Below are 25,074 nucleotides of genomic sequence, written 5' to 3'. Positions count from 1 at the left end.
ATGGAGTTGCTACCATATACAGGAACTAAATCCTTCTGTTATCTTATTGCCATTGTGTGTCTGTATACCTGCCGTCTGTTATTTGCATTTTTTTTTTACTGTCACTGTCCGTTGGTTCATACTAACTTGTTTCTGTTTAGGAAAAYAAAAATGTTGATTGTAGATGGTGACTTCACAGCTTTAGGTGAATCCTAGTTCTATCTATTTTCAGAAAAGGAAGAAATTGGACATGGGCTTGCAAAAAAACAACCAAAAAAGCAGGACAGCGTAACAGTGGTAGCAATTGTCCAAGATTTTATAGTCAGGTCATTAGAAAATCCTAGGCATCATGAGTCAGTATGAGGATTTAAGATGCTCAGGTTCCAGCTATTTTTTATTTAGTGGAGACAGGGACTGATTTTCCCTGGGTGCCTAATATGCTTCTTAAAGGYGGAGAATGGGAGAGTAAGGACTAGGATAAAAGAGCTATGGAATGAAGTGGCATGCAGAGGAAGAATTAATGGAAGAAATGGTGCAAATCTGTAGAAACTTCAGACTGGCATATAGAGAGCTAGTTAAAACGCAGCTGAGTAGGTGAAGTCAAGTTCTTCATTCAGCTGGTGTAAGCTGGTCACCTTCCAAAGTAAGTAAGGAGTGTCTTCCCAATATAAATCCATGGCTGATGCCAAAAACAATAGTGGCATTAGTGTTCAGCAGTTGGTGAAGTTATTGCATAGAATCACTTTGAGAATTTGAGTTGCTTTTATTTTCTGCATTTGTTTTTATTTCTGCCTTATTAAGCTTGCTATTTTTAATTGAGATTAAATTTTGAAGTTTCTGATACTTTGGAAATAATGATTAYGCATATCAACAGTTGTTCATACAGCTTTATTTTTAGTGCAGTGTTTCTGACAAATATTTTCCAGAATCTGTCAAGATGCAAGTGACTTGGAAGAATTATCTGCAAAGCTTGCTTTTGTTGAAAAACTTTGGAACTTCTTCATTTTTCATTTGTAAATGTAAGCAGGAAATTATACCCTTTTTTTTTTTTTCCTTTTGCTTAGATTGTACAGATGAACAATTACTGTGGTCTTGGCATTGATGCGGAGTTGAGCTTGGACTTTCATCATGCTAGAGAAGAAGAGCCAGGGAAATTTAATAGCAGGTAATTCTGGGTGTGAAGGTCAATTCTGTGGTACAGCACTACTTCCARTTTACACTACACCTGATAATCTTAAATGCTTCAGGTATCCACGGACTAATAGTGCTTGTRGCAGAACTGGGACAAGGAGGAATTAAGTTAGCCAGGAAGTCAGACACAAAGTGCCTGTGTTTTGGGTTTGCTTTGGGGTTTTTTCCCCTCTACCAAGAGAAAGCACCAAAGCAGCTTTTGGAAGCCATGTCCTTGTTTTTCAGCATTCTTAGTTTGCCAATAATGGCATTGTTGAGTTCATGGAATCTTAAGAGAGTGGAAATACCTCTTGCTCAAAGCCTTTAGCAGGAGTGAGGGAGGTGCTGCTATGTGAGCAATAAGCACTGTTCAGAAGCACTCAGAAGTGTTTAGAACTTCTTCTGTACCTTTTCCACTTCTGCTTAGTGCTGTGGTAGCATCTGCGTGCTGGTACTAAGGAATAAAAATCTCCCTRGCTGAAGTGAGAATGTTATTAAAGAGGTGTTGAGAGGCACCTGCCTCCTCTCTGGCATACACCTCAACCAATAATGGGACTTTTTCTTCTTTCCATAATCACAGAAATTGATAAGCAATAGAAATCACATCTGTGTAATTAATCAGTAATTCCTTGTGGAAACTGGTTTTGTTTGTTTTCCCCTAGGTTTGTGATTAAATGCTTTCTGAATTGTCTCTTGGTTGCCAGAGTTACAGCCACTTACAACTATGCAGTGTTCAAACTGTAACCATTAAAATATTCTCTGAGAGTTATGAGAGTAATGATGTGCAATCTGACCTATCTTGCAGTGTTCTGTCTCATTACAGACATTGCTCATGGTGTTTTTCCAAAAAACCAAGTAATGCAGTTGTTGACATAAACATAGGTAGTTCCCGGTGCATCAGTTACTATTAGGCACTGGTTTGCATTTTCATTACACTGGACTAAAAGCATCATAGTCAGGCAATAAACTAGTGTACGGCAGTGCCTTTCTAGTACATGGAACTTCTGTGGTTAATATAATGTAAGAGCTATGTTCATTCTTTCTTCAAAATACTACTCTGTGTTTGCAAAGCTGCAGCATTTAAAAAAATGCGTTTTCTTCTTATTGCTAATGCACTTAACATACTTTGATTGCTATTACCCTGTGTGCTTTTCATCCYTGTAATCTTCATCTCAGTCACTTCCCAGTGTGCAGCATTCATATTGCAGTGGACAATGTCTTCATTATCATTCTTGCAGGGTGACTTGAAGGGGTTGTGTGGGAGGATTTCATTTTTTTTTTCCTTCCAAATCTTAAGGACTGTGTACTAATAATGAATTGATACTGAGGTACATTTTTGCAGAAGAGCTTGTGCAGGCTAACAGTGCTGACACATATTTACCTTTGACTTCCTGTGACTGTTAAAATCATTGACTTCGTGCTTCTCCAGGATAAGCAAGTGCATACTCTTGTTAGCAATGTTTGCTTTCTTAAAAAAAAATATTTCTAGTACATTGACTGAAGAGGGTCTCTTCTTAATGCAACATGCAGCAGCTGCTGGCATGTGACCTGGCTACTCAAGTGGAGAACAGGAAGTTTAAGGTTGTGGCAACAGAAATTGCAGGTAGTCCTTGAAGATATATGGGCTTGAGTGCTGTTCCGAAACAGGACTTTAAACTTCTAAGTGTCACAAAAGCTGTGTGTACTCTGGCCTCACTCAGTAGCGTCTCTTTGCATGCTCTGGACTGCTTACCTTTAGCTAGAAGCTCAAAGTGCAGCAATGACTTCCCTGCAGGAATTTCACGCTGACCTTGCAATGCCAGGCAGATAAAAATAGTGTGTGTTGTGACAGCGATGGTCTTTGCATTGTTGAGTTACAAACTATATGAGTTTTTTTCACAGTGTAAAATCTAATTATCAGGGCATCTGCCTTCATTCAAAGAATCACAGAGTGGGTCAGAATGGAAGAGACCACAGGGGGTCATCTGGTCCAATCTCCCTGCTCAAGCAAGGTCATCCTAGAGCACTTAGYACAGAATTGCATTCCAGATGGTTCTTGAATATCTGCAGTGAGGGAGACTCCACACCGTCTCTGGGCAATCTGTCCCATTGTGTGGTCACCTGTGGTCACAGTAAAGAAGTTCCTCAMATTCAGGTGGAACTTCATGTGCATCAGTTTCTGCCCTTTGCCTCTTGTCCTTGCTGCCAGACTCCATCTTCTTGGCACCCTCCCTTCAGTACTCACAGACATTGATGAGGTTCCCTCTCAGGGCTGAACAGGCTCAGATCCYTCAGCTTTTCTGCATAAGAGATGCTCCAGTCTCTTATTCATCTTTGTTGCCTTCCAATGGACCCATTCCAGGACCTCCATGTCTCTCTTGTACTGAGGACCCCAGAACTGGACACAGCACTCCAAATGCAGCCTCACCAGCGCTGAGTAGAGGGTCAGGATCACCTCCCTTGACCTGCAGGCAATGCTCATCCAAATGTACCCCAAGATCCAATTGATCTCTTGGTCCCCAGGACACACTGCTGGCTCATGGACAGATTGTGATTCACTGGGACCCCAGGTCCTTCTCCTCAGAGCTGCTTTCCCGCAGGTCACCCCCAGCCTGTGCTGGTTCATGGGGTTGTTCTTCCCCAGGTACAAGACCCTCCATTTGCCTTTGCTGAATTTCAGAATTTCTCTCTGYCCATCTCTTCATCCTGTCAAGGTCTCTCCAAAGGTCTGCAGAGCCTTCTGGGCTATCAGCCACACCTGCCAGCTTTGTGTCATCAGTGAACTTGCTGAGGAGGCTTCTGGCTCTGCATCCAAGTCATTCCCATGGGATCCTGGAGCAATCTTTAGGATTGCATATTGCAGAAGAGATCTCGTTTGTGCCATCMGAAATGGCAGGATGTTTCTGGGGCAAGCAGTTTCCTGACTGCAAGGTTAGAGAGAATATTCTGCATAATTTAATGCAAGTTCAGAGCTATTTTACAGAGATACACAACAGTTCTGCATTAGGGCACTGTCAAATATTCTTTCAGTTTCTGAAGGTTTCCTTCTTCATGCAATAAAAATTAACACTTCTTGGGGATATTGAAAGTGTTGTGTTTCCTACCAGTATTCCAATATTTTTCAGTCRTATTCAAATTAGACAAAACCTGTCTTAGCATAGAGACATCTTGTCTGGAGGAGAAGTATATTTTAAACAGTGTTGCATGAGCTACCTTTAATTTGGTGCTATTTTATACTGTTAGGACACAGGCCTATCATTCACAGTGTAATAATTTAAGATGAATGAAAGGTCTGTCTGAAGACTTGGCTGTAACCCGCACTAGATGTCTTCTCCACTTGAATGTCTATGGTATTTAGACACAATGCTAGAGAGATTTTGCAGAGTTGAATTCCGATGACACCCATGTGCTAGTAGGGTCAAATAATGGAAATTTATGCTTTTTATTTTAAGATTGCCCTGAAGGCTATGTATCCAAAGGTTTCCATTATAGAAGAAAATAGTCTGTGTGTTTAACTATCTTTTATTTATGTTATTCTTAAAATATTTTGCCATTTCTAGGGATGCCATAAAAATCTTCCTCATCTTTTTTATTCTAAAATTAGAGATGTTAGGGTTCTGTCACAAGTTGAAAATACTAAGACTGTTCTAAGTTTCTGCAGCTAAGTATATTTCAAATTAATTAGCAGTGTGTAAAGCAAAKATTTTCAAATGTTTTTTCTGCCGTAAGTATTGGAGCACTGCATGAGAAAACAATTTAAAATGGGTCATGACGACCTCTAAGTCTTAATCAAAAATGTAATCTTCCATCCTAGGAGTTTACATTTCAAAGAGGCATTGTATTCAGGCAATGCTTTAAGAAGGGATGATTYTTCTGTAATAAAATTTCACAATCTGCACATGCCTCAACAGCAGAATCATCCCTGAAGTAAAGGTATGTAAAGTAGCAGTTCATGGCTTATTCTTCATTTCTTCATTAAAGCTAGAAGAATTTGAAATAGGTTTTAATTGAAAAACTCTTTAAACATACCTGCTGGAGGACAACAGTGGTATATACACAGGGAAAAGTGCTATGCCTGGCCTTACCTTTTAGTTACAGGATGCTTGTCTGCTCCTAGGTTTCACAACAAGGGTGTTTACGTGAAAGTTGGGCTGCAGAAGATAAGTCATACTAGAAATCTTCACAAGGACATAAAGCTGCAAGTGGACCAGCACGAGGTGGAGTTACCAAGTATAGAAGGACTCATTTTTATTAATATACCCAGGTAAAAAGGAGAGGAAAGATTCCTTGTGGATGCATGCCTGACTGTAAGTGTAGAATTGCTGCTTGGTATTTTGAGCATTAAATATCAAATGTTAGGTAACAGGTAGCAGATCAAAGACAATTGACCTGCACACACTTTTCTGACTTGCTGGGGCTGGGTACCTAAGCAGTTCCTGCAGTGAAAGCCAGACAGATTTTAACAATCAAACACTGCCCAGGCCCTACAAGCAGCTGGTCAATGCATGTGGACTRTGTGATGCTACCTGAGTAGCTGTGGAAAACCCACAGTTCAGATACCTTTGCTGGCCTGTGATGCTTCCCCTGACACCTGCAGGGAGCTAGAGTTACTGTTGTGGAAGAATGGAAGCCAAATCCACATGAGATCTGGCTTCCTTAGATGTGATATTGGTAGAGGCAAGTTTTTTGTTTGCACAAAACCAGCAGGTAATTAGTACTGCCATACTATTATTTTTTCAAGTACCATCTTGTCTTAAACAGCCTGTATCTCTTTGCATTTTAGTCTGAAAATGGTGTTTTCAGATTTGTCTTTTTACATGTACACGTGTGTATATGTGCATGTGTACACATGTACACAAATATGCATTGCACATGAGAGCTGTGGAGAAGAAAAGATCCCACTTGAGTGATGAGTAGTTCATGCACCAAAACAATAAACGAGTGATTTGAGCAGGGAGGTTCCATACTGCACAAAAAGCAGCATGGTTTTAATTGTCAGAAGCATTTCAGAGGACTGAAGTGCACAAATATCTGCCTCACTACAGGTGCTTTTGGCCAGGTACAACAACAAAATCTTGATAATTGTTTTAGCTTTAGTAGTTTCCATGAATGTTTTCATGACCAGTAAGAGCATTTTCTTAAGTCTTGACAGTTAAGGGCTTGTGTAGCTGTAACCTGTATTTCCCAGCAAACTAAAATGCTTTAGAGTTACTTTCTTCCTACTTACACCTTTCTTTCCAGTGGAAACTATTTACTTCACTCCTCTTACTACTAAAAGACCTCATCAGAATTCTTCCAGATTATAGGAAAACAGTTCCTGCTTTTGCAGTGCAGGAAAGCTGCTCCCTCCAGCTGGTGAGGGAGCAGAGTGTGTAGCTTTTGAAGCCTGGCAAACGAGTCACCATTAGCAGGGCACCAGGGAAGGTACCCCGGGGCAGACTCCAGGCCCACGGGTGGTCACTGGTGTGCTCTCCACACAGCTGGGGCTCTGGAGCCGACCTCTGGGGGTCTGAGAGTGACAACCGCTTTGAGAAACCACGCATCGACGATGGCCTSCTAGAAGTGGTTGGTGTGACTGGCGTCGTTCACATGGTAAGGTGGCATCMCAGTAAGCACAGAAGAAACATACATTTTATGGGACAGGCTTACTTTGGGAATAAACAGTGTATTGCAAGTGCGTAGTCCTAAAAATTGTGCCTTTTTGTTATGGTTGGATAAGAAAATTTAATAGGAATGGATAATTTGTTCAAGACCCATGGGGAAATGCTTCATGACTTAACTAGAGTTTGAACAAAGTACAGAAATATTCATGTGTGCATATATAAATATTTATATATATATATTTGTAAGTGCAAATTTATGTATGCGTTATAGAATGCACTAGCTTTCTCATAGCAGGTATCATGGTATCTAAATGGAACAGTTCATGGGATGAAAACAAGATTTTATTCTCATATTACAAAAACATGCATTCTTCATCTAGGATATTTGCAAAAAATCTTGTCATACCTCACCACAATCAGTGGAGCCACTGTCAAGACAGGTGGCTTCATAATTATCTGACATGGGCTTTCCAACCTCCATCACTGGGAATTTGATACTCGCTTTTCTTGATTTGAATGACACCAAGCAGGTGGCGTGCTGTTCTGCAAAGAGTATTACAACTCAACTAATGCAACTTTAATTCTTTTATGTATTATATATTTCTATAACATGGTCTGCAATCACTAACACAATCCTGTGGGATGTAGGTTGGTTTTGTCTTTTCTTCATATTTTTATCATTATTTAAGGAAATCTGCTGCTGAAAAAGTGCATGTGGTCAGGTAACTAGAGTTWACTAATCCATAAAGCCATCAAAAATGGAAATGTGGGTGCATAAAAATTTCTGCAGCTCGATCTTTGGTGTTGGTCAACTTTACAGTTTTACCATTTAGATCTTCTAAAAGACACTAAAAAAGTATTTTTGTAAAGATCCTTAAATCTTCTGTGAAAGTGGAAGCAGCTTTGGAATATAAATGTTAACAAACCTGTGCCTTGGGTTTGTGACCTTAAGCTTTTCACTCCCATGTTTGGTTTCTGCACACATTCCCCAAAAGCACGTGTAGCAGCAAAGTTCACTTTACTTCACTTTTTACAGTTAACTCTAAAAGTTAACTCAGCCCTTAAGCTGTAGCTGAGTATGTGTATAAGAAGTTCAGTTTCTGTATGTATRTATTTCCATAGCTATATGGAGTTGAGTTTGGGAAAACTGTGATTAATAAAGTGCTTTTACAATTTARAATTTCACATGTGCTGGAGTCCATGTGCCTAGTTAGGTGTTTTTAGAAGTATTTAGTGTGTTACAGAGGGGGAAGCCAAAGCAAACAAGACCTTTGTGAGCGTATGCTCCTTGGCCAATCTTTCTGTATGAATGGCTTTGCTGTGGAAGTTGTTTTGCCTCCCGCGGCCTGCAGGGGTATCCAAGTTCTCCTTCCTGAACTCCTTTCCACTAACTGAAATAATTAACCCAGAGACAGTAAAGGCATCCTATGCAGATTTTGCCTAAGCAGATTTTTAGCTGAAACCTAAACCTAAAATGTCGGCTGAGAATAAAAAAACTAGCCACCCAGTTTAATTGCATCTTGTATTTGTACTTCTTGTTAGTTGGGGTGATTGACATCCTGGCTTTTATTCTATTACAGGGTCAAGTCCAAGGTGGTTTTCGATCAGGAATCCGCATAGCCCAAGGCTCGTATTTCCGTGTAACACTCCTAAAGCCAATTCCAGTTCAAGTTGATGGAGAGCCCTGGATTCAGGCCCCTGGCCAGATTATAATTTCTGCTGCAGGACCAAAGGTACTGGCAGTAGGTTTCTCTGAGCAAGTTGAATTTATTCCTGCGTTGGATGTTACCTTATTCTCTTGCTTGTCTGTGTGTTCTGACGCTTAACCCTAAATGAGCTGCTCGGCACCRTGTAATAACTGACACAGCAGTTTTTAAAGAGGATGGTTTGAGGGCRCTCTCCAGTGGCTTAGATGAGACTCATATTTAAAAAAATAGTCCCTAAGCATCAGCCTAAGTGATTTAATTTTTTCCCCTGTATTGAGATCTGCAGGCAATGTTGCTTGTCTTGCAGCAGGTCGCAGTTATAAAGACTATGCTAGTGGCACAGTGTGCAAAATAGGAAGCAGTCTGCTGGAGAAGGGAACATTTGTCAGTAGTAGCAGAGGAGAAAAATTAATAAGGGAGGAGCAGGGTCTGTGAAAAACACTTTGGAATAATCAGTTTTGTCTTGATTACCTCAATGTGTATATAAAAGAAAGACAGCATTAGCTGCCTAAGAATTTAACTTCTCTATTGATTTCAAAATTGTAAAATAAATATTTTGCAGTAGGTGACTGGGGTGCATACCAGTCTACATATTTGCCTGCTGTCTGAAGGATGCCTTTTCAACTCACAGAAATTTGTTGCTACAGGCAAGATCAGAGGTTATGCAGTTGGGAGCACTACTRGACCAATTGCTCTTGCTGAGGAGAAATTAGTGAAAGAGTCATACCTCAGAGTTACAAAATGTGTTAAAACCTTGTTCTTTTCATGAGAAGAARTTGGAGGGGAATGGAAAGAGAGAGAAAAAATCGAACTTGTCATTCACTGAGAAACACTTCCTCCACCATGTTATTAACTACTAGTGTGATCACTGTATATGGACATGTCTGTGTACGTGTACAGGAATATATATGCACACACATACACATATTGTGTATGTATACACAATATGTGTATATGTTTATGTTTAAAAAGTAGAGCTTTTTTTTAGTAGAATAATACTTTTTTTTACATAAATACTTTCTTAAATGAAAAGTATTTATGTAAAAAATCTTACATCTTTATAAGGAAAGGTGCACTGAATAATTGCATATTAAATGTTTTTCTGTTGCAGTTCCAGGTTTTTACTTGGTTATTAATTAGTCGTCTTAGATCAGCTTATTGGTGACTACAGATACTTTAATACTCACTCACTTTCTTTTAAAATTTTCAATTTTAGGTCCATATGTTGAAAAAATCCAAGCAGAAGCAGAAAAAAACTGGAAACCTGAGAGAGATGAAAGTGGATAGTGTGTCAGTTTCTGAAGGAGGACGCTAAGCGGAGACCTGTGTTCACCCCAACTGTAGATACCATGCTGGTTTACTTAAACCAAGTGCAGACAACTCATGAAGAGTATTGCCTATGAGCGTGCCTTTCATTACATTTTGATAGTAATGGGTTCTTCTTCATCTTCCAATGATAGTGCCTCATTATCACAAATAACTATTATGTACCAATTGTCTCATATGAAATGTTTACTTTGGGTTGCTTTTCCGTAAGCTGTTTCCCAGATAAACAGAGATTCCAAGATGCTGAGATTTCTGCATCTGCCTTCACAAAGAGTGCTTCCCTCCTCCCAGCACCTTCTTAAAGAAAATCATTCCRTAGAATTTCTTTTTAATTGTTCCGTAACTGAAAATGTGTTCCTTTAAATTAATGCTCACAATAGCATCCTAACAAAGAAAGGCAGAGATGTGAGTAGCTGAGAACTCCTTAGATCAGTCTGAACAGCTGAAACAGTACAAGTGTAAAGAGAAAAACACAAAWCACAGGAGAGATTATTTCTATAAAAGGAGCCCAGTGCCCTGGAAAGAGAGAAAGTACTAAAACAGTTGAGTCAAAATATTTCAGAGCGTTTACTTCAACAGTATTTGGACAGCATGAATGAAGGGGAAACAGCCTGTAGAGCAATTTTTCAACTGCAGCTTAGCTTCTCATTATTCAGCCAAAGCCTGTTTTAAAAGGCATTTGAATTTCATCAGCTACCACTCTAACGTAACAAAGGAACAAGAATGGCCAAGGCAGGATTATCTTATACTATTTTTTTTCTATCACTGGAAYGATTATCTTTGACACCAAACTTTTTGTCTTGACTTTCCTTGTGTTGTTTATTTTCATTCGTCAACTTGGACTGTTACACAATGGCAAGCTCAAGAATCATCACTAATTAGGATAAAATAAGTGCCACTTAGTGTTCAGTAAGTAAATTAGCAGAGTCATATGTTAGAGCTGAAATTACGTACATCATAGCTTTGCTGAGGAGTCTGAGCAGGCATTGAAGCCTGTAGTGTGCACGTAACATGCTATAGGCTTCAAATAACTGGGAATGCAAGAGGCATCATGAAAATTCACTTACCTGGTCAGGCTTCTCAAGTCTTTAGTGGGTGTTGTTATTAGGTGAGGGCCTGGGTACACAGTGACTGTCTTTTCTCACTTGGATGAATGAGTGCTCCCCAGAGGCTGTTTCTCTGTCAGCTCCTGTGATGTTTACCCMTCTGTGAAGGTGTGGGGATCCAGTACTCCTTTTTCAGCTTCATTCTGCAGACTGATGCTGGAGCAGCCATGCTGGTCCTGCCATACACTATCTGCTATCTGTGGCTGTACTCATGTTGTTCTTCACTCCTATCTCTTCTGGTCTCATCTCACTCTGGTTGCCCAGGGACTGAACCTTTCACTTTGAGTCAACATCATACACAAAGAGCTCTGTGAACTGCTTGTGGGCAGGGGTTGGGGCCTGCATAGTTTGCCACCCTTATGCATCTGCTGCTTGGAGCTACTTAAGCCATGTTGGCTAGAGCCCACTCAGCCAGATGGTGGCCTTACTTGTCCTCTGTTGTACAGTATTACACAGTATTTCAGCTGTGGTGGCATGGATTCATCACTCAAGTGTCGGCTTTAGGAGCATTCCTCTTGCCAGTGTGTTCAGAAAAAACATCTCCAACTGCTTCAGGGGTCTGAAGTGTAACGTTGAAATATGCAAAAGCCATTTTGTGATGGCGCCAGTTAGCCAGTGCTAAGGCAGTTCTTGCTGATTCTTGCTGATGAGTCTGTACTCTCAGCACTGTGCTAGCTTCAGCAACAGCTGATCATTCCATGTGCTTTCTACTTTCCAGTCATGGTGCAACAAGGGTGTGAATGCCCTACAAGATAGGCATCTATAGCAACAGAATGATGCAGCTAAAGCTGCAAAGRGACAAAACAGGTATGGAAAAATGGCACATGCCTGCAGCTTCTCCTTTCAGTCTAGTGATCCCTTCTCAGTTTTCTGGCAGAGATGCAGCTGGAGGACTGACTCCTGTTTTCAGTGATTTTTTTGATTGTTTAAATTCTTAATTTAAATTTGGGGATGKTCTTCAAGTCCTACAGTGTCGACTACAACTTAACTTTTATTCAACATGAAAACTGGATTCATGCTATGGAGAGAGTTTGGAGAGTACAGAGCTAAAACCCTTGTCTTCCTGATCATTAAACACAGGGTTGTCTTCTTTAGAACCTGGGCATGAAGGGTCAGGTGGACCTCTTTTKGCATGCTGGGGACCAGCATTACAAGTGTGGATTACAATCATTACAAGGGAGAATGAAGGGAAGTATTTCAGGACGTGCAGTCTCTGAATGAAGCTCACAAATTAGAGAGGAAATTTGAAATAGACTGCTGTTTCATAATTGTCCAGAAAGACAGAGAAACTACTTTATATCCTGGGGGCAGCGGAAGGAATGCATAGTCTAYTTTCCAATTGCTGAGTCAGTAATGGAAGCAGGACTTTTTGTTACAGAAAACATGCATAAATTTTAAGATTGCTGGTACTGACTGTCTTCTGCAGCCCAAATAAATAAACCTGTCTTATTATTTTTCCAGGCATATATAATCCTGTAGCACATAGCTGACAGTGTTTCAAGTTCTTGGGTCATTAAGGATCTGGCTGTCTTTCCCTTTTGCTCTGTATCTGTTGTCTGAAATAACATGAAACTCACAGGTCACAGGATCTTAATCAGAGGGCCCCTTGCTGTGGCATATTCATCCTGGAGAATTCCCATCCCTGGAACTCTGTACAAGCCTGTTTTGGGGTAGCATCATGGTAGCAAAGTGACACTGAAGTATGAGTATATTCTTCTCCCATCTTCCAGAGGGGATCCTGGTGGAGGACAAGAAGGCTTTGAGTTTTGTTTTACTTTCGCCTTTTTCCAGAAATCAACTGCCGTGTATTGTTTGAGCAGATGAGAACCACACTGGAATGAAAATGTATCTTAAGAAAAACACACGTGGCATTTAAAGCCTCTGTGTACCATAAGATTGATACTTAATGTGTTTTGATGACAAAACAGATTCCTGGGCAGTTGAGATAAGAAAACCCCTGTAAACTTTTAGCAAGGAGAAACAGGAGAAACTCTGTCATTAACCCCTCTGTTCAGATGTTTCAGCTTCAGGTCCTGCAAAGCTATTATATCAAGAATATATATATGTGTGTGTGTCTGTGTGGGTCTGTGTGTGGGTTTTTTTTTTTCTCACATTTTCTCACATTTTCATTCTCATGGTGTCTGAGAGGCCTAGTATTTTCTTCATTGTATGTAAGGCCTCCATGAAGGGAAGGAATAACTCTTTGTAGTTAATATGAAGCATTTAGATTTAGCCTTTCCATTGAACATAGCAATACAGTTTAATTTATGCGATAGTGGGCAGATAGATGATTCTCCATACTGACTCTTTGAGTAGTATTGTGTGGTCATACAGCCAAATATTTCAAATAATGCATCAACAAAAGTGCTGGGAAAGAGGGTCAGTTCTGTCAAGACAGGTGTTAATGAACATCAGGGACACAGGACCAGGAGCTGTAACTGTGCAGAGAAGAGATGCAGGCTCATTGCTATCCTGAGCACATACCTTCATCCTCTCTCCACTGCCTTTTTAGCTTGCCTGTAAACCATGGCAGTCACAAATAGCATCTCTCATGCTGAGAAACACTCTCCTGACCTTTTACTAGTGTCCCACTTAGGCACTGCCAGCATTGGGGAGAGAAGGGTCCTGAAAACTCCGGTTCCTTTCAAGTACCCCAAWGTTGCAGATTAGCGCAGGTGGTCGATTGGTTAAAATCAGTTTTGGTGGATAAGCACATAACCTCTGTCTTGAATGAGTAGAACCAAAATTCAAAAGCTCATCCCTGAGATACAGGTGCTACTTCAGAAAATTTGCTGCTTTTTTCCCATGGCTTTTACTCTTGATTTGTGCTGTTTAAATTGCTGGTGTTTTCACTGCATTGATTTTTAGGTGAAACAGTTATTTTGCCAAAAACTCTTTGTTTATATAAATACAYGTGCACACACCATTTAAGAATACGCCTTATTCTATTTCCTTCCGCAGTGCCTAATTGTATGGCTTTTGCCCTGTTACAACATTCTGATAGCACTCACTTCTGGATCCTTCTTTCACTGGTTTTGGACATGAGGCAGGACTCACGCTTTCCAACAAGACACGATGGCAATATAGGGAAAGCACAACTGTGTTTAGAGTAGTCTCTGCATGTATGCAGTTTGAGCTCTGCTTGCTCTTTCTAGATTTTAGTCAAGTATCTGTGTGTCTAAAACTAATGGCAATGGCTATTGTAACATTTTAAAAACTAGGAAGGAGCTGTCCGCTGCAAAGCTTAACTAAGGAATGAAACTAAATGAACCAGTATAAACAATAGCTGTTAATCTTGACAGTTACCCTCTTACAAATACAAYACAGATTTAATTTCTTTAAAGAGCAAATAATGTACTTAATCTAAATATCAGCTGTTTCAAACTGCTAAGCATTTATCCGTGCATGTGAGTCTGTAGCAGTCTGGTGGCATATAAATGTCATTACCAAATGAAACCTCTTTTGGGGGAGGAGAAGGTGAGAGGAGCTGTTATGACACTTAAAAAGGGCTTACGTTGAAGACACAATAGATTTAGTTGCATATGAATTTAATAATGTACTGATTGTGGGTATACTTGGTCTTGCATAACCTCCAGTCCAATATTAGGGGCTCACTGGAGTTGTGCACTTGAGAGACCTGGCAGTAGACACTCTTTTAGTCTGTACCTGGTATCTCTTCCTTACCACCTTCCGAGTGACTGTACATCTTTCTTTTTCTGCCAGGCTGCCCTCCTGCCCTTTGGGCCTAGCTCTGTACCTAAACTGGTAAATGAAGGTATGAGCATGTGCTGGTAAWTTTGTGTGGAGAGTGGGGGAATGGGGTTCCTGCTCTGAATGCTGCTCTGTCAGTTAGACTATTCTTTAATTCCTACTTCAGCTTCTACTTTAGTCATCTAACAGCTGTGCAGCAAAGACTTGGCAACTACTGAACTGCCTTGGATTCACCAGTGACAATGTTGCCTCATTTTCAGGCTTTGATCTTATATGCACCAAAGCATGTGTAACTTCATTATACCTTTTGCACTTAACAGAAAATACAGATTAGATAGGTTTAGGGTCTGGCAAAATTGCAACGTTTGTATTTTTTTGTAAATATGGGGATGATTCTACAGATACAAAGATGCACTTTCAGATAACAAGGAAAACAAGTTTGTAGAATACAATTGTTTAGGARTTCTCTGACTGCAGTGTTCCTGATCCCCATCCATGTCTAACACTGTGTTTTCCTTGAAAGCCTGTTTGGGGATAGAGATGGCTTCTTCCTCCCATTGCAGAATGTATTTATAGCTGACTGACTGAAAGTTCATGTACATTTTTTAGCAAATTTGCTGCTATTCTAAGTTTTAGGTTTTACTAGACTGCTTCTGTAATGCATAAAATAATTTTCAAGTTTTATTTATAACGTCAACATTTGCTGATTTGACGCTCAATTGCGGGAGACACCCAGCCCAAARCCTTCATTCCTTCTGCTATGTAATGATTTTGTTTTGTTGGTTTTTGTGGTTTTTTTTAAGCAGTGTAAGCATTTTATGTGTGGAGTKCAGTGAAATGAATGCAAATTTCTAGTCTTAACCTGCAGTTAGAGCAGCAGTTTCAATGTTTACAGGACAGTGACTATTGATTGTAAACCCATACATGTCTGCTGTGTTTCAGAAGCATTGTTTCTGCTTACCGTGATAATTAATGGGATAGTTGCCTTCTGTTTTTAGAGTCCTGGTTATGTTGCTTTGGAGAGATTTAAGCATGGGTTATGACTTCTCTGCCACAGACTCACAGGATATAATTTCTACTGATACAAGTGTTATATTGAACATGTTTCCTGAAAAAGTGACTTTATTTTTTGTGAAGATAATTTATGAGAAGGTTTTATAGCAGATCAGTGCTGAAAAAGTTGGTTTGAAGTCTTGAAATAAATGTGTGTAGATATTAAAGATCTATCCCAAAGCGAAGTATTTTTAATAGGGCACTATTAGTGGTGTAGTTATCCCTTTGAGCTCTCCTGGCAGCATACCTATTTAGCATGTCACTCTGCACTGGGCAAGTGTGTTGTTTAGGGGACAACTTAATTTCAGAAGATATGGCTTCATTTATATTGAGCATCTCCCCTACTACACCTCTGGCAGCAACTCCTAATACAAACATCCGCCAGATAAGGCCGAATTTCTCCCCCATACAGGTTGAAGGGCAGAGAATCTGCCCTTGTGCTTGACTACAGAAAGGTTATAAGTCTGGTGACTGTCTGGCATTTATAGTCCTCTCTCACTGTCACAGGGTGTGCCACACAAGCTCTTTTGCTTTCTGAAGGCAGGCAGGCACAAATCCAGAGTGCCCAAGTCAAAGTGCTAACATCTTGTCTTACCGTGGCATCCGTTTCTTAGTGCTGCTTATCTTGCCAAAATGGGTAGCAAGAGGTGCTTGAAGTATTACTGAGTATTTATTGTGTAATTTTGGGTGCTTATAAAGCCTTCACTATTTTAAAGCAAAATTTGGGGATCTGTAGCATAGCAATAGCTGTATAATTCCAGCATTCCAAACATGCCCGAAGCAAGTTATCCTTGTGTTAGTTTAGTTAGCAATGGTGTAGCTAGTAGCAATCAGTATCTTGAAGCTACAAGTTCTGAATATTGGAAGAGAACATCTCTGCTTTGAATGCAAAGCATCAGAGTTTGTAATTCACTATAGATTTCAGCATCCCTCCTACTTATGAATCACTGGTGACATCTTAATTCTTCTCAAAGTATGACAACTATTGCTTAAATAACTGGTTTTCACCTCTGGTTATTTAAACCATCCAACTTAAGCAGTTGTATGAATGCTGTTGTATTATCAAGATTCTCTCAAGGTGTCTCATCGCATTTTTTGTGAATGTTCTAATACATCAGTAATAAATAATCGTGACCCAATAAACTAATGTAAGCTGACAAGTTATTGTCTAGTGCTTATTCTTTGTGCATCTGCCTAATTTTCAGGGGAAAAAAAGCCTAAGTATTAAAGTGGTTGAAAGTGGTTTCCACATGTGTGCCTCAAACCAGTAGTGTGTTATCACACGTTTACTTGTAGATTGGTCTCAAAAACTAGCTTTTAATGATGTAACTTGTTTCTCAGTGTCTGCCTTGCAAATGAGACATGTCACTATATTGTGGTAACTTGCCTACAAATAACATAGGTAGTGTACTAACAGATTTTTAAAAAATAATTTATAAAAGATGGACTTTTCTCTTATATTTAAACATCTGTTCATCCTTGGTGTTCTGTTCTTAGAACAATTCTGTGTATATTTTGCAATACATGTTTTGTGTTTGACTGTACATTTTGCACCAATATGAAATATTGTATTCTAAGTATTATTTACAGGTTCCAGAGATCTGTAACTAGAATTTGTCTGTGAAAAATACAACATCTCTTCTACCCTGGATGCTTGTGGAGTAGTTATGCTTTAAGAATAGCAGAATACACTTCTGTAGAGACAAACATACTTTATCTCAGCTGGGCACTGCTTTTACAGGAATTCTGTAGCCTTGCTGTTTTKAGATTAGGTCGTCCCCTGTGAAAGGTTGGCTGAGCTCTAAGAGTGTGATYTCACATGTTTTCATTTGTAAGATGACATCTGAGTTTGATCCCTGCAACATTCAAGCACCTCTATGAYCCTTATTTCTATGGGTAGCAGTTACTGTAATCTGTAAAGTCCTTCTGGGATAGCCCCATAGATATACCACAGTGTGTAAAGCATTTCTGGTGTTTCGAGTTACTTTAATGATGACCTACACTTTCCAAAGTAGTTTTATAAAATTGGTTGTCCTGTTTGCACTCCTCAAGAAACATGACCTGATGTTTTCAGGGTGGGTAACAAGCCCACGTGTAGCCTTGTGCCTGACTCAGGTTAGCAGTGGTGGACCTGGCCTGCATGACTCGGGGCCAGACCTCATGGACCTTGGCTTGGAGGGAAATCAGCTGGGACAAGGGGAAGGGCCGTCCAGTGAGCCAGACCCAGGTGGAAACTGCCCTGCTGTGGGTGGAGAGCCCACCGCTCCTTGAATGTTTAAGGTCTACTTTTCATGGATGGTGGAGGGGGCCATCAGCTGGACACGCCCACATGGGATGTTCCTGCTGCAGTAACCCTGCCTCTTGCAAGGAGCAATTGGTCCTTCCCACTCTGTTCAACAATTGACTGCAGACCTGARGAGGCCTTGGTTGTGCCCCAGCACCTCTGGGTAAAACTTAATGTTCCTTGCTGGACTGCAAGTCAACCAGCTCTGAAGCAGCTACAATTACATTTAAAACCAATACACGGAAGAACTCAGTTTGGGGGTACTTTTCTGAAAAAAGGGGAAGCAACCAAAATACTGACCTTCATAAAGAGAAAAAAAAAAAAACAAAACATTCAAACACAAACTGAATTTTGCCCCTGCCCTCCTCTGAGCTGAGAGAGCAACAAGAGGAGTAGATGACTTCCAACAGTCCCTCCCTACCCGTGTAAGGTTGTGCCTYGCAATCAGGCTATGCACTTTCCCATCAAGGCGAAGTCGTGTCTRAGAATGGGAAAGATGGGTTTGACCATGGTAAATCCCAGCTTAACTTCAAAGTGAATTTAGTCAGTGGTTAGACTATACTCTCTGAAATACAGCTAAGTAAAAAAATTATTTTAGAAAAATAATTAAGTCACAAGAAAATGTAAGAGTTAATGGAACCATTTTGGACATCATMTTGGTCATCAGATGACAGCTTTGAGCACCTAAAACAGATCTTCTTGTGGACAACGGGTGGGCTGTAGCATGTATGATCCCACCTGCCAGTGCTGAATGACCAAATGCTGGAACATGCAGCAGTGGCAGTGGCAGCATCTTGCAAACAGATCCATGCAGACACAAAGCTGTGCCTGTGCAGGTGCCCACCCACAGGCAAACAGCCTTGGCATGAATAAGACAAATGGGCCAAACCTGTGCTTCCTCACCAGCTTATGGGGCTCAGTGTTCACTCCTGAATGAATCTGTGTCTCTCAATTTCCCCAGACTTCTCTGGTAGCTGGCCCCATAGCCTCTTGGTCTATTTCAAAGCTGGCTTTCAGATTCTGGACATAAAGAAATCCATCTTAAAAGTCTACCAGAGAACCACAGAATGAGGCGGGGGTGCGGAGGGTGGGGGGGAACCAACGACAAAATAAACAGTTTAAAGAGGTAAAATAGCCTGCATGGATCAGACCTGGAGTCTGCCAGACAAATGTTCTGACCAGAAGCCTGCTGACTTAATACAGTGCCCTTGTGATCAGAGGGGAGGGGTGGATTATCGGGGTCAGGGTAGGTGTCAGAAAAAACACACAGTGAAACTGCACACAAACACCTCAGTCCACCCCCGAAAATGAGGTAGGGACAAGCTCTGTCACTTTCAGGGCTTCCCTCAGCCAATCTGTGCTGTTAATGAAATTGATCGTTCACCACAATCATCCACTCTCACAGGCAAGTGCTGGCACTCCTGCGGGAACAGTGCCCTCGAATCTGTGCCAGATAACTATGAGGGTGCCATTAGCACAGGATTTCTGGGGATGCTGCTCACAGCTCCATGCATTTGCACAMGGTTTGACCTCCTGGCCCAAACAAGCTTTCCCTCTCGCAATTCCCAAAGCACAAGCGGCTCAGGAGGCACAAAACATTCCCTGCAACAGGGACACTTGGATCTTGCCAGTCCCACTTCAAATTGGCCAAATTGAAACAAATTATTCCAATCACATGGTCACTACACAACTTTGCATCAAAGGTCCTGCTCCCACATCTTTCTATCATAACAGGAATGTCCTCTGAGGCAGCAGCCTCCCCTAAAAAAAAACATGGAGCGCAGCTGATAGCAAGTCTCCCATGACTCTCAGTCTCATAAACCACAATCCCCACTGCCAAACCCCAGCATCTAGCTGGGGACGCTGAGAAGGCCATCTGACAAAGCGTCAACTTGTCTGCAGCAAATGTGTGAAAACAGCACTTATCTAGGACATGCCAGAAAGTAAAAGGCTCCATCAGACCTGCTACAGGAAAGGAGACCACTTGATGGGGTGACACATTTTTCTTYTGCACTCTCCCACTTCAGCTTCTCTGCCTTTGGCCCCTGCTGGTGCCTCCATCGTCATCCTAACTCCTCATGAGCCATTCTCTTCCCAGAACTTGTCGTGGCTCCAGTATCACTGTTCTGTACAATGGTTTGTSATTTTTGCTCTTCTCCAGAAATATTTAGCACTGTGTTCAGGCTTCTCTGGGTTACAAYTGAACATTTTGAGGAGTTTTTTCAGTCTTTTTAAGTTTGTAAACTGTGGTGTGTCAGCAGTTCCGGTCATAAACCTTAACCTGCATCCTGCTAAAACCTGTCCAAAGTCCCAAATATATCTGCCTGTTAGGAGGGGCTGCTTGAGTTTCTCTTACTTATAAATATCCCTCCAGGTGTCTGCCAAGTTTTATGAGTGTTGGCACAAAAATGAAGCAGTGTCATTAAAATACCATGCTACTGAAACAGGGATTTTAGTCCTAGCAATTCTTTTTTAATACGAACAAGGATATTTGATGCTATCACAGACTGCTTCATTATTTCCCCGTCTAGTTAACTCACTGTTAAACTGGAGATTGCTGCCCTCTTGCTTTCCGACTGGGGATAGCAAAACCCTTCCCTGAAAAGGCTTTCAGAACTGCCCATATACTGGATGTTTTATTGCCGTGGTTTAAAAAWTTTTTTAAGAGAAACAGTGGGCTGTAGTTATGCAAAGATGTTTATACTTTAACTCTATGGTTCACGGATTTTAAAAATTTGTTCCATCTTTCTTAAAGTAATCCTCCTCTGAAATGATCATCAATTCGGGGAAGAGAACAAATGGCAGTATGRTGGGGTACTGAGGCCTCAGATTTCTAAGACTGCTCTCTCCCAGTGTTGCTGAGGAGTGTGTCACCAGCAGGTCTTGCTGGGTCTGGCTGGGCAGTGAGATGGTCCAGCCCATGGAGCAGCAGGCAGCATTGCTGGGAAGAGCAGCAGAAAGGTGGGGTCCTGCTCTACAAGTGCCATTTTCCTCTGGAGGGAAGAATATTCTGGAGAAGTATTGGCAAGCTGTGCCCTGGGGGGACCCAAGGAACCCAGTCCCCCTTGTGGGGAAAGCTGGCATGGGGAGTTCGCTCTCTGAAATTTGCCAAAGGAAACACAGGGCAGCCCAAGGCAAAGCAGCCAGCCTCAGTGGTGTTTGGCTTGAGGTGAGCTGGGTTGTGCTTGTTTCCAGTGGGGTACAGTTAATTTTCTTCATAGTGGCTACAATGAGGCTGTGTTTTGGGTTTGTGCTGCACACAGGGTTGATAATACAGAGATTTTTAGTTATTGCTGAGCAGGGCTTACACAGAGGCAAAGCCTTTCTGCATTTTGTACTGCCAGACTGCTGAGGAAGTTGGGGTACATGGGACGTTGAGAGGAAAAACAACCAGGACAGGTGACCCAAACTGGCCAAAGGGATATTCCAAACTATTTGACATCCTGCTCAGTATTTAAAACTGGGCACAAGAAAGAAGGAGGAGGAGATGTTTGGAATGATGGCATTTGTGTCCCCAAATCACCATGASATGTGATGGGGCCCTGGAGATAGCTGAAGAGCTGCCTGCACATGGGGAATCGTGAATGAACTCTTTGGGGTTTTTCTGTTTACATGTATGCCTTTTACTTTCCATATTTGTTGTGGTTTAACCCTGGCCGGATTTGACCACGCACCCACAGCATCTACCCATTCTCCTCTCCCCTGCCACAGCTGGACAGAGGAGAGGGAAATAGAATTAACAAAGGGTTAATGARTTGAGATAAGGAGCTAGGAGGAAACACTCCRAAGGGCAAAACAGGCTCAGCTTGAAGTTACAAAGTGAATTTATTACTAATAGAGACAGAGGAAGATATTAAGAAATAAAATAAACCCTTAAAGACAYGATTCTTCCCTCATYCCCTCCCTCCTTCCCACTGACAGCGCAGGGGGACAGCGCATGGGAGTTATGGTCAGTTTGTTCCCAGGATGTTCTTCCACTACCAGGGGGAGGAATCCTTTCCCTGCTTCACTGTGGGGTCCCTCCCACAGGACACAGTTCTCTCCTCCAGTATGGGTCCACTCCCACAAGCAGCAGTCATCCCAAAACTGCTGCAGCGTGAGTCCCTCCCACGGGCAGACAGTTATCCCAGAACAGCTGTCGCATGGGTCACTCATCCACGGGGTGCAGTCCCCAAGGACAGGCTGCTCCAGCCTGGAAGCAGGGCCTCTTTCTCAGCAGGATCCCCCACTGGATCACAGCGTCCTCCAGGCATCCCCTCGCTCTGCAGTGCGCAGCTCCTCCACGGGCTGTGGGTGGATCTCTGCATCCCCCATGGACCCCATGGGCTGCAGGGGCACAGCTGCTCCACCATGGCCTGCAAAGGAATCCCAGCTCCAGTGCCTGGAGCAGCTCCTGCCCCTTCTTCTCCACTGCCCTTGGTATCTCCATGTTGTTCCTCACACATTCTCACTTCCTCCTCCTTCTCTGAATAGAGAAAACACTCTGTGCTCCTTTTGTTTTGATTTCTTCTTAAATATGTCATCACAGAGGCGTAACCAACCTCTCTAATTGGTCCAGGCTTGGCCAGTGGCATGTCCATCATCCTCAGAGCCATCAGGAATTGGCTCTGCTGGACATGGTAGAAGCTTCCAGCAGCCTCTCCCAGGAGCCATATTTGTGCCCTCCCCTTGCCCCACCAAATACTGGGTCAAGCAAAACCAACACACTATTATGCCGTATTTATCTCAAACTAAGAGTTTTCTAGCTTTTACCCTTCAGATTCTCTTCCCAGTCCTACTGGGAGGGACTTGCTCACTGTGAGCAAGTGGCTTTATGTGGTGCTTGGTTGCCAGCTGGGGTTAAAGCAAGACATGAGGGAACAATTTTTCATACAGCTAGGGGGAGAGGTCACATTTGGCAGCATAAGGGCCAAGCCACRTATTCAGGAGGAGAACAAAACCCAGCACTGCTCCAGGGCAAGCTCCAGGAGTGCTGAGAGCTGGGCAGCCTTGTGGCAAAGGTCTGCCTGCCCTCAGGAAACAATGTCACAACTCGTCTATCAAGTAAGCTTGAAATTCATGGCCCAGCATGGCTAAAGGCCAGGCTCTGCAGTATTCTGCATGGTGGCAAGAGCGATGGCACAACCCCAGCCAGATACCAGGTGTCTTGTCTTGCATGAAGGTAGCGAACAAAGCCCCCAAGAGCCAAGGGCCAGGCCCTTGGTGCACAGACAGAGAAGTTGGTGGGGCAGAGTCTGCATGGACTGAGGATTAGCTCCCACAGTGCTTGGCTCAAGGGGGACCTGAGGTGGAAGGCCCTGCAGAACAAATCTCTCCTGTACAGCTGAATGGCTTAGTCCTTCTGTCCTCTATACAGTAGTATCATTGACACAACAGCACAAGGCCGGTGACAAGTTTCTCCGCTGCAGCTCCACTCAGCTTGCTCAGGATCAGAACATGGGTTAGCTAAGTGCACTCTMATGATGTTCTGTGTGGTACACACAGACAGGCCCATCTCCAATCTCCCTGCTCCTGCTGGGGCACTGGCCTCACTCCTTCACCTGCTGCACTAAGCATGTCTTTCCTCCCCAGCTTCTACCTCCAAGCCTTCCACAGATGCTGCCAGCTTCTCTGTCTTTCTCCCTGCTTCCCATCTCCTCATGCCCACCTCAGCTTCACAGCCTCTGCTGTCATCACCACCCACCTCCCAAGTGCTCCACGTTTGTGCCTGGGCATGTCCAAACAGCTGCTGCTACAGCCACTGTCCACATACAGGGAATGTCTCCTGCCTGTGGGAAGAGCCCTGGTCCAGAGCAAAGCCCCAGRAGATCCACCCCGCAGCCCCAAGGCTGCCTCCTCCTCCAAGGGCACCTGCCCGCTCCATCTGCACCAGCTGGGGAACTGCCCAAAAAGCACACCCAACAGAGCACTGCCATAGCAAAGATGGGAGAAGCATCAGGAAGGTTACACAGCAGTGCCGTCAGCTGTCAAAAAAACACTGTGCTCTCAAGCACAAAAYCTGCAGCAGCTGCTGCTCTCATGAGTGCTCCAAGAATGTAACATCCTCCTCTCCCCATGTGGCACCCAAACCCCAAGACACATGGGACCCATGCAGGTGACTGGGGCAGGATGTGCCTGTGTTCTGTGGGTCTTTCAGAAAGAGCAGGCACCACAGCAGGATTAAGCTATCATGCTGCTCCATGCCACCTCACAGTCACGCTGCCKTGGAAGCAGCACAACACTGCCATTTCCATTCAACACCAGGCTGACTTCCAACCCAGCCYGGTGACCTGCAGAGGATTACCACTACAATCACAGCTCTGGTGGACTTAGCACAGCCACAATGAGCAACAGCAAACACTTTCTCGCCACCATCAGCTGACAGTCCAGGGCAGCCGAAAACAACACAGAAAGAAATGATGGGGCAGCAGCTGGCTAAGCCACCTGGATTAGAGAGGCTCAAACGGGGCTGAAAACCAGCATGGACCGCTAACCCAGCAGAACTGCAGCTCCAGCCTCCATCTCAATTCACCCAAACACGSTCAGCTGCCTCSTGGCTCCAAGAATGCTGAGAAGGGACACAAACACTGACGCTGCAACACAGAGGCCAGGCAACAGGGAAAGGGCAGTCAAAAACTGCATAAAACCATCACCCTCAGCATGCACGTCACCCGTCAGGGTAGCTGTGGCAGCATCCAAAAAGATAAAGGGTCTCCTATCTCTGTTCTGGGGTACAGAGCAGTTGTCAGTCTCTCTGCTACAGCATTATGGCTTGCACCCAGGGATTCACAAACTGCAATCTCCAACGCCACACTGCAGCAAGGGACCCATCTCCCCTTACAGTCTCAGAACAGCCATGCACCTGGGAGATGAAGGGTACATCTCAGGTGGAACGTACAGCTCAACACCCACAGATGACAGACATGGGCTTCACACTGCAAAACTGCACCCTTGATACTCTGCATTCTCAGCTCTGCCTATAAGTTGGTGGCATGGTCTGAAAAATGGCCCCTCAYGGGGTTAGCTCTGCTACCTTGCTAACCTTGGCCCCCAAGAAACAYCARAGAYGACAATTTTGCACTGCAGCAGGGCAAGACAAACTCAGGGACTTAACCAGCAACTCTCAAATTTAGTAAACAGCACCTCCAAAAAGGATCTTTTCTCACAACCAAGTCTGG

General features: G+C 42.8%; 1 protein-coding gene across 1 annotated transcript in view; it reads left to right on the top strand.

The window, feature by feature from the left end:
• Positions 1–10,200, top strand: part of DGKQ (diacylglycerol kinase theta) — an 80,404-nt gene extending 70,204 nt beyond the window's left edge. Inside the window, exons 21-25 of the mRNA XM_057373090.1 lie at positions 1,044–1,144; positions 5,246–5,392; positions 6,609–6,720; positions 8,312–8,464; positions 9,654–10,200. Coding sequence (XP_057229073.1) covers positions 1,044–1,144; positions 5,246–5,392; positions 6,609–6,720; positions 8,312–8,464; positions 9,654–9,752 — 612 coding nt within the window. The 3' untranslated portion in view covers positions 9,753–10,200. The remainder of the gene's footprint in view (positions 1–1,043; positions 1,145–5,245; positions 5,393–6,608; positions 6,721–8,311; positions 8,465–9,653) is intronic.
• The last annotated feature ends 14,874 nt before the right edge of the window (positions 10,201–25,074 follow it).

The sequence above is a fragment of the Malurus melanocephalus genome, unplaced genomic scaffold, assembly GCF_030028575.1.
Source record: "Malurus melanocephalus ecotype Western Australia unplaced genomic scaffold, MMel_1.1 scaffold_184, whole genome shotgun sequence".
Classification (NCBI taxonomy): Eukaryota; Metazoa; Chordata; class Aves; order Passeriformes; family Maluridae; genus Malurus; species Malurus melanocephalus.
The sequence above is the reverse complement of the archived record's forward strand: the minus strand, read 5'-3'. Positions and strand labels throughout refer to the sequence as shown.